This window comes from Thunnus maccoyii, chromosome 23, assembly GCF_910596095.1.
Source record: "Thunnus maccoyii chromosome 23, fThuMac1.1, whole genome shotgun sequence".
Classification (NCBI taxonomy): Eukaryota; Metazoa; Chordata; class Actinopteri; order Scombriformes; family Scombridae; genus Thunnus; species Thunnus maccoyii.
The window spans coordinates 7,918,988-7,932,500 of NC_056555.1; the positions used below are offsets into that span (position 1 = coordinate 7,918,988).

General features: G+C 40.2%; 1 protein-coding gene across 6 annotated transcripts in view; it reads right to left on the minus strand.

Moving 5' to 3' along the window:
- The window catches only part of LOC121890459 (lymphoid-restricted membrane protein), a 40,766-nt gene that overhangs the window by 13,647 nt on the left and 13,606 nt on the right, over positions 1–13,513 (minus strand). For all 6 annotated transcript variants that reach the window (XM_042402735.1, XM_042402733.1, XM_042402737.1 and 3 more), the window contains exons 13-23: positions 13,062–13,126; positions 12,699–12,792; positions 12,041–12,187; positions 11,455–11,556; positions 10,555–10,706; positions 8,924–9,035; positions 7,725–7,995; positions 5,936–5,988; positions 2,920–3,019; positions 2,165–2,318; positions 917–1,004 (exon numbers count right to left, since the gene is read on the minus strand). In XM_042402735.1, the coding sequence (XP_042258669.1) occupies positions 917–1,004; positions 2,165–2,318; positions 2,920–3,019; positions 5,936–5,988; positions 7,725–7,995; positions 8,924–9,035; positions 10,555–10,706; positions 11,455–11,556; positions 12,041–12,187; positions 12,699–12,792; positions 13,062–13,126 (1,338 nt within the window). The remainder of the gene's footprint in view (positions 1–916; positions 1,005–2,164; positions 2,319–2,919; positions 3,020–5,935; positions 5,989–7,724; positions 7,996–8,923; positions 9,036–10,554; positions 10,707–11,454; positions 11,557–12,040; positions 12,188–12,698; positions 12,793–13,061; positions 13,127–13,513) is intronic.

Here is a 13,513-nt window from a genome sequence, read left to right on the forward strand (position 1 = left end):
TAATTGGTCCAGACAGACAGAAAATACAGTAAAGATCCAGTATGTCCAGGCTTTTGCTAATGAGCTTTGTAACATCACTGTCCTCTTTCTGATAAATTCACTAATTGACAACAATTTTGATAATTAATCGTGTCAGTCGTTTATTAAACAAAAAGGCAAAATGTTTGCTGGTTTCAGCTTCTCAAATGCAAAGTTTTCTCAGTTTGATATTTCTAAACTGAGTATGTTTGGATTTTGGAGTGCTAATCAAAGTACGTGAGTTATTTGAAAATTTGCAAATATGAAATTTGCTTACTGGGGAATTGTGATTTTTTTCTGATGTTTAATTAACAAAACATCTGATCAATTAATTAAAACAAACTGATCAAAATATTCCTTATTTACCCTCCCATTACGTTTCCCCATTTCAACCTTGATTGAAGATCTGCTCTGAATTAACATATTCCTTTTTCATTGTCATGTCCAACTGTTAGGAAATCTGAGGCATTTCCATTTTAAGTAGCTTAGCAGTAATGAAAGCACCAACCCCTTAGTAGCAATATGAAATATATTGTACTTTGCCTCCTTTGGCAACAGAGCTCAAGGAAGCTGATATCTCCCTAATTCACTGGCTTGAGCAGTCAAGAGAATAAAGCCTTCTCATTCTCTGATCCTTCCCATACTTTACATCTCGGCCCTCTCCTCTGTGCGCAGGGAAAGCAATCTCTGAAGGAAAGCCGGGCCCTGCCCTGCCCATTGATACCCCCTGACCCCTTCCTTCAAAATACACCTGCCTCTCAGTAAAGACACATAAAGTAGCAATGAAAGACAAAGAGGATGAAAAAGAGGAAGGGGAAGCAGTGGTGTACTGGTGCTGAAAACAATAGAGGAAGCTGTATTCCCTTATGCATTAAAACACTTCCCGTCTGCTACTGACCTTAGTGCGGTGCATATCTGCTGTGCTTGAGTCAGTCTCTCTGTCTTTCTCTTCTTCTCTCCTCTGGTCCTCAGTGGTCGGCTGGATGCTGACCACAGGTGAAAGGTGTAGGTCATGTGTCAAGCACTATCCATTTTCTCATTCTTGATTTATACATTAGGTACACTTTCCATCCATCTAACAAGACACAACTGTCACCGTATGAAACAGAGAGAGATGAGGAACAGCCCGAGTCTGTTTGTAGGTGGACTGTGGCTATGCAAAGCATGGCTGCAAAGATACTAATTAGCCAGCACACTCCTCCCACAGTGAGGAAAAACACCCATTTGACTAGCAAATGCGGCCAAAGTCATAGGGAAATGACAAAACTCAGTAAAATGGTGACATCAGCTGTGACTATAGTGGCAGTGATAAGACCTATCGACTTCAAATTTAGCAGGGATAGTTTATACTGCTAGGAAAATTAGTCAGGACACTGGGTGAGGTTGTGGGTTAAGGTCAGTTTCCTGACTATGGAAGCTTCTGTTTTGTGCTCTCTAGGGAGGACCTGCCAATTCAAACACCAACTTCAAAGGTGTGTCTGTGGACAAAATTACTTCCTGTCCTGGAGAGAATTAACTTATCAAGAATACAGAAATAATAAAGGTTGCTTTGCAGCTTGGGATGGTGAATGCTCATTTTCTTATGTACATCATCCGTGTCAGGACTTTTGTCCATGTGGTGGACTACATATATATTTTTGTTTTTACTCTATGCGATTACAATCTTCGTTGTGGAAAATCCTGTTTTGTCTGTCATATGGTCATTAGTGATCCCTCTCCAATCAGATATAAAGAGATAATACTTTTGTTTTATAGGCCTATTGCCTATCTTTTTACATTGCATGGAACAAAAAAACAGAACAACAAAAAAAGTCCTGCTATATGTTAAAACCATGACTGACAGTCTTTACTGTGATTAACTTACAACATGTATGATTTAAGCCACAACCGTGAGAATTTGAGAATTGATGACTTTGGCGCTCCCTAGTGGCAGTATTAAAAAAAGTCACACTGCAGCAGACAGCGATGTGCTTCTTTTTTTTTTAACACCCAAAAAATAGAATAACAGCAGATATGAAATATATTAGCAACAAACTATATCTATGACCTTCCATGACATGAGCATTCTACAAGGAAACGCAGGAACAGTCTAATACCCTGATTATGTGCCCGGTCTTTCAAATACAATATTAATTTCTTCATTCACCTCTCACTCTGGGTAACAGTCTCATCTGGTCCAGGTGATGTGCTGTCAGGAGGAATCATCTCAGATGCTGTGGGAGAAGTGTTACCCGATGTGACTGTCAGATTTTGGGCTGGACCATCGGAGTGAGACAGTGCAACCTCACGTGTCTCTGCATCTGGTTAAACAAGAGCAAAATGTTTAATCTTTAAATACTATTTTTTACTGTCAAATATCAGTGTACATTCCAGGGTTACAAGTTATTGTATTATCAGCTGCTGTAATATACATTAATGACTTCCTCCATTTCCCAGGGTACATTTTTACAAACCCAGAGAAATTAGCCAAATGTGACTTTGCATATGAGCTTAAATGTTGTTTTAAACATAATTCTGATATCTGAACATCTAAACAAAAGACATTAGTTATCCAGTTAATGAAGTCTGTGTGTTTTAATGTAATATATGATATTACAAGGAGTAATGCAGAGCTAACAACAAAGAAGTACAACATTTTACAAAGCAGTCATGCAATTCTGGATTACCAAAAGACAATAAAATCAGTGTTCATACAGTGGTTTTTACCAGAGTTTGACATTCATCGTGCAAAATTCAGTAAAATCTTCTCTAAACAAACAGCAAACATACCAAGTGAGTCAGGAAATGAGTCACTCTTTGGTTAAGTTGTAAAACACAGTAGAGCGAGAACAAAGTGAAACAAAGATAGAGTGAGCCACATAGAGAGTGAACTAAAGAGAGAGAGGGAGGTGGAGGTCTTACTGTAGTTCTCTGAGTGGGACGGATCAGGGAGAGCATCCGCCTCTGGGTGTCTAATGCTGACAGCTTGTGAGTGGGCGCTCAATGGCACTGCTGCCTCTTCCTGAAACACATACACACAGCCACAAAATGATAAATATTCAAAAAAAAACAAAAGGGGTGAAAAGATCAAATAAGCAACACACATTAACCATGTACCAAACAGCAGGCACACAATCAGTCAATAGAAACAAATCTCAGATGAGAAGACGATACATAAGCAGCCAACAAAATCTAACAGCTGACAGATAGCACAAAGCATCTGCCCCTCAGTGATGGATTACTGCAAAGACCTCCAATTACTGTCATCTTCATAGGAATTCAAAAGCAAACACCACTTTCATACTGACTGCATCAATGATGGAGTGTTTCAATTAGTTTCATAAACCTAACAGTCATGAAATTAATTAAACACTGAGGACTGCAGTTAGTGGAAACATCCAAGACCAGAATGTGTAACAAGACATTGAGATTACAGCTACGTAATGTGTATTTTGTGTGGAGAAAATATATTTGTCTTCATATGCCACTGCATAATTTCTCCTTTTGCCACTAACAGCCAGTCCTTTAACCTCAGTGTGACCAACGTTTTATCACTGTCATTCTATATAAGGAAGTAGACAGCTTCAGCACAAGCTGCCAGACTGCTGCCTCTGTAAGCAGAGGCAGTGAATAATGATGTGTGAAGAGCTATTTGGTAGGCAAATGGCAATGAGAGAAAAAGAAAGAGATAGAAAGAGTGTTCAAACAAGGAAGGGAGAGACAGTAACGTGTATAATGTAAGAAGTGACACAGTAAAAAATTTATATTCAGTCAGTCATTTTTAAAAGAACAAACCAGCAGTTTTGCATATTTTTGACCATATACATAATTTCCTGGCCTTCCAGGCAGTCACTGCTTCCTGTTCATTTCAGAGTAGCAGAAAGATCTACTTGCAGAGACTTCAGGCTTGAGTAATGTAATCTATCACACTGATAAGGACCATTTTTAAAATCCCTCTAGTTGATGGTACATTTAAGCACATTCTCATATCTGATTTTCATCTTGGCTGCTGAAAAGATTAGATTTTATGCTATGTTGTTGGATCATAGTAATTGTAAAAACTTCCTACTTCCCTCCCACCACTGCACAGGAATGTGTAAAGTTATATTCCCAAAACAGCAAAGAGCTGTATGCCAAATGTAATATAAAAAAACAAACAAGCAAGGAAGGTAAGCTGATCATCAAATCTCTTTTCTTGTATTGTCATGCTTCCTGCAGTTACACACCTGGCTGCCCAGTACAACTACAGTACAATCATCTACTGTTGGGTTCTGAGTAGCTGGGGATTCAGTGTCCTGCTCAAGAACACCACTGCAGTAGTTGTTGTTAATGGAGAGCAATAAAACCTACATTTCTCCAGCAAGAAATGTACTCTTCACAGTACAGACCAAAATAAAAATAGCCAAAATTAATCCTTCAGCAACAAACTGGCAATGCCTTTTGACATTGGTATTATCAAGTGTAACACTGTTAACACTGTCTTAACAGTGTTATTAAGAACAACCACTACATTGTTTTGATCTTATCAAAAGTTTATTTTTCCCCAAAGACCATGGCATTGTTTCATCCAATTTTTACAGAGCCCCTGAAGTCCTTAAAGGTGATACTTCTTTTATCTTGTGTGAACAAGTTGCTATCGTGTGCGAACAAGTTATTATCTTGTGCGAACAAGATAATTTACTATAAATTCATGTGTGGGAAACATTTAACCCTTTATTAATGATTCATAATCATTTAGAACTGCAGGACTGCTGACTAATCAGTGAATGTGACTATCATTTACTATTTACAGTCCCAAGAACTTCTTACTTAATCTTTTCAGTGATGCTAGAAGACAAAAAGGCAAAATAGCAAGTTGAATGTGTCAGTAGGAAAATGCTGCAAAATTCTGAGGCTTTGTGTATGTCACTGAGCAAACGACCAAGTAGACCATCAGGATGTTTAGAGTCGAACCAAAACCTTAACGATCATGAATCATTAATAAAGGATTAAATGTGTCAAACTTGACGATAAGTCATCAGGTCTGCAGTTATGCTTAATAAGTCATTAATAAAAATAATTACAGTCTGCAGCTATAAATGTTAATAAACTGTTAATTAATGGATTTTCATATGGACGCCCTGCAGCCACCCTTTCTTTCTTCCTTTATGTGCAAGAGCAGCAATAATTTCTTTGTATGACATTCTGAGGTGAACATAAACTTGGTTGTGTAAATCTGAAGTTGTCAAGCTGTATGTTAGAGACACACATGAATTTATAGTAAATTATCTTGTGTGCACAAGATCCATAACTTGTTCGCACAAGATAAAAAATTATCACCTTTCGGGACTTCAGGGGCTCTGTAAATTTTCAATGGACAGCAACATTTTGAGATTTTGGGTATTTTTTTCAAACAAGCAGATAAAATTTAAAAAAAAAAAGTTAGCACATGGCTTTCATCATAAGGTCAAAAATTGTATTATCATCTCATAATCACATGCGAGCCATCACAAATTAATTTAGGAATGTGGTTTTCAGTGATTGAAAGATGCAGTTTGAAAGCTACGTTCATTTAGGCAAAATATTTTTTAAAAATTCAAAGAAAGAACTAGTCATATTGAGCCTGGTACCAAGTTATACAGTTATACAACGTTAGCAAAAGGAGACTAATGATGAGATTAACTAAATTCTACATCCAGAGAATCTTATTCTCTGGAATTTATTACTGTGAATGACACAGAATATTATATTTATTAGTATCCAAGCCAAATATTTCAGTAATGTAACTTTTATTCAAGCTTGTGCTATATTAAGAAAATATTAAAATATGAAGAAAACAGAGCAAAAGGATAATACACAAAGGTTACATCCAGTCACAAACTGAAATAAAGTGAGCACCTTGTACATGACTCTACATGCACCTTATCCCATAAGAGGATCATTTCAGAATTCAATTTACCTGCAAAGGTTGACAGTTCACCTCTGGCTCTGACTCAGTGCAGGCTGTAGAGTCTGTGTGACAGGCAGAGAGGAATAAGAAGAAAAAAGTAATATAAATTCAGGAAGCAATAAAAGGAGGAAAGATGAGGCTGAGTTTGAGGGCAAAACAAAGAAGTTGTTTTTATAAAAACCCAAATCCTTGTCCAATTCAACCAGGGGTTAAGAGCCGTCAAAGAAAGCAACCCCACCTTTTACCATAAAAGCTCAGACTGTCTATTATGCAAGGCATTGAACTGAGGGAGAGGCAGAGGGGTTAAAATACCATGCATGGCTAAGGTGGCATTAATGACCATTCACACTCGTTTTCTGTCTCTCTGCCTGCCAGCCGCTCATGCAGGCAGAGGAATGGGGGATTACTGAGCTCACTTCATGGCCTCAGACCAGTCTTACCTGGCCATAGAAGGACCTTGTGGAAGAGAGGATTTCACAAACTGTGTAGACACACTCTCTTTCACACACACAACCTTTAGAAGCCCAGGGCCACAACAACCATAGAAGGCAGGGGTCTACTTCCAAGGGCCTCAGAGTGTGTGTATCCATACAGTGAGTGAGTGAGAGAGAGAGAGTGTGTGTGTGTGTGTGTGTGTGTACTGAGGCTTCAAGGGTGGCTGAGTGTCCTTTGACTCCCATGGATTACAGCGGAATAATCCAATCTCTCTCTCAGACACAAATCAACACTCGAAGACAAGAACAGAGTCAGTAAGTCCTTGTTCACCTACAGAGTTTATCCTGTGAGACACTTTGTAAGACACCTGCAGACTGATGCACCATCAGGAGGTGTGTGAACTTTAAGTCTTTAACTAGTTGGTCTGACAGACAGCTGTGCCTTTAAGCTTCACAGCTGGCACTTGAGAGTGAGAGGGACTCCAGCAACTAAAATATTGCTGCTGGCAGTACATTTCCTCTCTCTACTGATGGTCGCCTGAGTTAATATTAGGTATAGGAAAGCAAAAGGCAATCATGTTCAATTTAAGCATAAACACATGCATACCTAATCTTGACGTAAAGGTGCACAGATGCATTCATAGTTTGCCTTTTGGATCTACTAAAACACAGCAACATAGGCTCAAGTAGATAACAAATACAGCATAATTAAATAATGGACTTACATTATTCCATTTGTTAGCTGTGTTTATATCCTTTCTTCATTCATACTATGGTTTCTATTTTGTCACAATAATAAGACAAGATGTATTAGCTCACATTCTTGTTGCATGACTTACATCTATTAATCCTACAGACTTGGATCCAGAGCCAGGAACAGAGTGAACAGGCTAAAATAATATTAAACTATGTTTAGCCGTATTTGGCTGGCTTCAGGAGGTTCCAGTTAGCCCTGGGCTAATTCTGGTGTATACTGGATTTTAAAGGCTCAAGGAAGACTCCTAAAAGTTCTCAACTTTTCCTGAGATGACACTGAACATTTAATCTGTTGAAAGCCAATTCAAAATAGCTAATAGCTATTGCAAAATAGAACAGCTACATGGAAGTATACCAGCATGAATAAATCTCAATCTATTCTATCAAACTGTTTCATTATATGCAATACCTAAATATCTAGAAATAGAAATTATTTTTTATACTTTAAGATTTTTACCAAGTAACACTACCAGTCCAAAGTTTGGACACACTTTCCCATTCACTTGAATGAGAAAGTGTGTCCAAACTTTTGACTGGTACTGAATATACATGGAGCAAATGTAATAATGATTGCTTGGCAGTTGAACCATCTTGATGTCCCCACTCACCTTGACCCCCTCCTACTGCACTTCGTCCAGGCTGTGCCTCCCCAGACAGGGTGGACAGAGGAGTGGATGTGTCCCTCACTGCCGCTGTATCCACCACCATCCACTTCTCCTCTCCGTCCTCCTCTTCTCCTCGGTCCTTCACTTTATCTGCCGTCTCCTCAGGTCTGCCCTCTGTTCGCCCGTCCTGTGCTTGGCAATTCCTTTCTGCTAGCTCATTCTTCAGGAAGTCTTGGAGGGCAAACTCCTCATCCCAGTCCAAGTCATCTCCAGTCTAAAAGAAAAAAAAAAGGGGAAAAATAGAGAAAGACAAGACCCGACAAAATGAATGGAAAAGTGAGATGGGCAAAAACCTAAAGCTTTACTCTAACAAATCCCACTGTGGCAGTATCCCACTGGATGACTGGAGGTGATGTGGTTAAGGGTTGGAAAACTGGGTAGAAAGCTTGAGCAATGACACCAGCAATGACCACTTATTAAAAAATCTGTTACCAAAATATAAAAAACAAAAAGAAAATGGAACGCGTAGGTTTCTATTCTTAAAGTAATCTTTCAGAAACACTGAATGTTAACAAAGGCCTTTAAGATGTTATCAGTTTTGTTGATTTACAAATCCAAGAGCTGATCTAGAGCTATGCTGAATAAATTAATTCAAAGTGAAAAAATGATTTGTAAACAACAACTATGTAAATCTATCCACCTCGGCACCAAGCTCATTATGTTTTGCAGTAAAAACAATGGTGCTGTAATGGAAATGTTTGAGAGCATGTCAGTGCATTTTGTGTGAGGAGCAGTGCGTAGGTGTGTAGTCGCATCTGATTCTATGTGTGTGTGTGTGTGTGTGTGTGTGTGTGTGTGTGTGTGTGTGTGTGTGTGTGTGTGGGTGCACATGTCCACTTCAGCCGCCAACTCGCACTCAGCTCTTCTCTACCAGATACTCCATCTGTCTGAATACAGTATGAGCTCGGTCACTGTTCTCAAAGCACACCAACCAGTATTCTATTGTGTATAATGAATGTTAATATATACAACCACATACATGGAATTTATTAAAATTGAATATACTCCAAACCCAATTTTGAGTGTCATGCCAGTGGATATTTAAGCAGTAAAGGTGAATAGTAAAATCAAGTCGAAGCACCAATGGTCATAGACTTAAACCACATGATCTGGTTAACTCTCTCTCCCTTCATCTATCTCACCTCTTCCTCTGGTGCAGGTGTCTGGCATGAGGCCTCTCTGCTGTCCTGAGGAGTCTTTAGCTGCTCCAGCTCCTCACATAGCTGCCGCTTCTGGTTCTCCTGCTCCTGCACCCTGTGTGCAACAACACAAAATCTTGTTATTAAAAAGGATTATTATTTTTTCAAGAGAAAATTGGGGGAAAAAAAAACATGCAATTTAACAAAGCATTGTTAACTAGCCAGTGAGATAGAGATAGATACATGGAGAGAGCTCCTGGAAGACTTTACAGTGGACATACTGTACCCAATCCGCAGGCCCATGCAGTGTCCCATTCTGTTGCCCAGGGTGACCAGCGCCAGTTCTCCGACTGGCCCAGTAATGTTTTCTTCACTTCACAGTGTTATAGATCCAGTCCCAGTCGGACCCTCTAATCTCAGACTACAAACAGACCCTCAAATGTGTCCTACAACAACCTCCCAATCCAACCACTGTCTTATAGTTCAGTCTTGCTCTGAACAACCTGAATTAGCCTACACTAGAGCAGGAGGTAGAGTTACACCTACAACGAGCCCTTTTGTTTCTCTTCTCTCCAAACAATATTAAAGTTCCTGAGTTCCACCCTGGCAACTGAGCACCAGTAAATCCCAGCTGGACAGCCTGATAGCCTGATCAGTTCTCCCTCTCTGGTCTGATACTGTACCACACTAACTCTGTGATATAGCTGAGGGGATGGCCATCTCCATACACACACACAGACAGACAGACAGACACACACACACACACAGGCTCATCCACCGAGGCAAACCCATCAAGGCACACTGAAGTCCACAATTGGCCCAGACCCAAACCTAGTGAGGCGGGCCTTTGAGGTCATTGAGGTCAGAATGACTGACAGGTCTTTCCCCCATTCAGCACAACTGACTGGCCAACTGAAACAGAGCATCAGTGAGCAGGAATGCCCATTTCAGAGACAAGTGCAGGGGTATGAGGGGTCTCACACTGAGTAGTGTATGTGGTTTTATTTATGTAGATGCTAAAATTTTAGAAATATAGACTTCTCTGAGAAACAGTGCTCCTCCAGTGGAATAAATACCTTTACTGGTTGCATAAAATCCTCTTTAGCTCTGCCTAGTAACATCCTTTGTTATTTCACTCTGGACCATGTAGCATTTAAGATCCTGGTAACTCTGCAGACACCCTAACAAGCTTAAAGAGACAGCTATAGTCTTTTATGGACTTTGAATGTCAGCTAGGCTAACCAGCTAACCCTGATAGCTCATTATGCCTAGACTGATTTTTTTTAAGTTAGCAATTACGCAGCTAGACTTAATCAGCTTCCAGCTCTCTTAATGTCTTCTTCAGTGGCGTCAGTATTACCTTACTTAGCCAGAAAATGAATCCTTTAGCTCCGCCTGCTGGAGTCTGACTCAACCAATGAGATCACTGCTGCTCAAGAACAACTCCACCTTAAAAAAACACTTCCCTGCCAAGTTGTCTTAAATTAGCCAGTACAAGATTTGCTGCAATTCACTTCTTCCTCAGCTCTCAAACAGAACTTCACCTCAGCATTCAGCAGCTAACACATTACAAACTGTTTAATGTTGACATACACAGCAACAGATGCACAGGCAGATAACAAAGACCTGCTCACCTGACTGAAAGGTGCAGGATATCGGTTCGGGACCTCCTCAAATTACTGGCCATTTTGATCAGCTCCTTCTCTAGTGAGTCCGTGTACTGGGCTAGCTGGTCCAGGCTGAGGGCCCAGTCTGCCCGCCTCGCATCCAGCTCGGCCTGCACCGTCTGTGGGAAGACAAGGCCGAGGGTTCAGCCTCTCGCTCTGTTGAAAGGCTGCAGACCACTGCGCAACCTGAATATGTGGGCGTCTTTCACACCTCCAAAAAGGTTTTGACACCTAGCTGTTACAAAATTTTTCCATGTCAGTCAGTTGAAACACTGAAGAACCAACAGAGGACAGACTTGAACTGGTACAGCTCTACTCCACTAATGATCTCTGTCTCATTTATATGTTTACTGCTGTATGGCAGTACGTGGCTAATGAATGCAGAGTGGCAACAATGCTGGAGGAGGGGGAAAGAGAGAAAGAGAGAGACAAGAGAGATAGAGAAAGTCAGTGTGAGGGAGGAGGGGAGTGGGTTGTGTTCACGGTACAACACACTGACTAAACAGCACTGCTTGGATGGGGCCTGCTAGAGAGTTATATAAGTGAGAGATCTCTAGAGAGGAGAGATAGTGGGTGGGAAAGAGAGAGAAAGATAGAGATAGGCAGTGATAGACAGAGAAAAAGAGTGCAACAGGTGGACAGAGAGAAACAGTGATGACATTACATAATTTTCATGATTCATATAAAAAGAAAAAGCACAGATGAGGCCCTTTTCAGTCTTAAACTAACTTATATGCACACACAGACACTTAGACTGCAGTACACTGTGAACCTGCAACTTTTCTTAAGCTTATCTCAAGAGAAGTAGGTAGGCTGATACTGAACATAAAACTGGAATATGTGTGTGTGAGAATACATTTGTCTGACCTGAAGAGTGGTGTCTGTGTTGCCCCCTGGCTGTGCGCTGTCATCTAGCAAGCCTTTAACTGTAGACAAGACAGAGTTGGTTTCTTCTCTGAAATCCCTTCTCTGAAACACATAAGAGGCAGCAAGAAGTTTACATACAGTGCAGTGTAAAACATAAGATGATACTATTATAATGCTCTGACCTCTGATGAGAGCCTAAGAAATGTCAAGCTGACCAAATGACTGAACTTGACTGAGACTTCAAGATTACTGTCACTCTGTGCACCTCAACAGTTACTCCAACATAACAGTCTATGTTTCATTTAGAAGGGGGAGACCATCCAGTTATTATGCTGACTCATTTTAGACACAATCACTGCCTTTCAAAAAAGGCACAATACACAGTATAAGCTGAACTTTCATAAATGTTGCTCTTTCTTACAAAATATAAATGCTACAACTCATGCCATACTGGTTTTGTTTTGAACAGAGTGACATTTAGACTAGCAACTCAAATAGGGAAAAATAGCTTAATTAAACATATAGAACATTATATACAAAAAGATATTTTATACAATTGCGCGCACACACAATCACACTTGGTTACCAGTTTGTTGAGGAGCGTTTTGAACTCCAGAGCCATGTGTTCAGGGCTAGGTCCCTGCAGCATCAGCAGCACCTCCCTGTCCAGGGTCTCATCCAGTGGGGAGGCAAAGCTCGTGGTAGTGGACAAATGATCAACTCCATGAGGGGGCTGCAGAAGAAAGCAATAAATTTACATGAAGGAGCAAAGGAGCAAAAGTCTGCATCTAATGTTTAGACAGTACTTTGTATTTTGTGTGTGCATGTGAGAAGCAGTTTGTGGAAGAAGATTAATCACCTGGCTGTAGGCAAAACATTTCTCCAAACAGCAGCTGGAATCAGCAGCAATATAAACTAAGATTACATAACACAACTAGTGCTAGCTGTGTTTGGTGTGAGTGCTGTGTTTCTGTGTAGGGTGCATTCAAGTTTATATGTGCTATCAGGAAGAAGACCAAGAGATGTTGCATCCATAAACTCTGTGTCAGAAATAAAATACCAAAGGAGATTGAAAATAAACATATCAGGGTATAAGATGGACTTAGAAGAGAAGGAATGTGTTAATAAGGGAAGAAAAATAGAGCAGGAGGGAGACAGAAAGGGAGAGAATAAAAGTGATACATGGAGAGCATGAAAGATTAGGTGAGCCAATGAGAAAGACAGACAGCAGGGGAAGTGCTGACCTCCAGTGGTGACTGTGCCAGAGCCAGTTCTGTCTGTAGAGATCCTGCACTGCTCTGGTTCAACCTGTAGGCCACTGACAGAGACAGTCCAGCTCTGTGAGAGACAGGAGGATTGGGGTGGAGAGGTTTGGTGAAAACAAGTTGCAAACATAAAGACATTCATTAAAAAAGTGTAAAAGAGTGGTAATGGACAAATCATTCCCAAAGTTAAGGACTAAAACACTAAAACTCAAGTTTTGTATAGGATAAAGTTTCATACAGTGGTGTCCGAAAAATACAGTTGGAAAATAATTTAAGTTTTCAGTCCCTCAACCCTCAATATCTCAAACCCCTCCACGGTCAGGTGATTCTTGGTTCACTTACCCAGTCAAGTCTTGGTGCATCAGCTGCATTTGGTTCTCCAGCTTACTCTTGTCTGCCCTCAGCAGCTGGAATCAACAACAGAAACTCAACAACCGTGACTCAGTCCATGCTGTAAGATATTTAGAGGTCAACTATGACATCAAAGCTGTCGGCTAAAACACCCGTGTGTGGAAGGACAGCAGGTGACTTAATTCCCACAGTCGGTCACCACCACCAAAATGCATGATGGTAAATGCACTAACACACTGGACATAGCAGAGAATTGTCTGTACAGTAAAACTACTGGCATGGAAATTTTAAGATTTTTCCTGTATTAAATTAGAGTATCACATTTATCTTGAAAAAGACTTAACATTACAGAAGATGAAATATTTCTAATTCAAATTAAATGTTATTATTTTGTATTCAAAACTTAAGACATCTGATATGCTTCTGAAATGACCAACTTCATC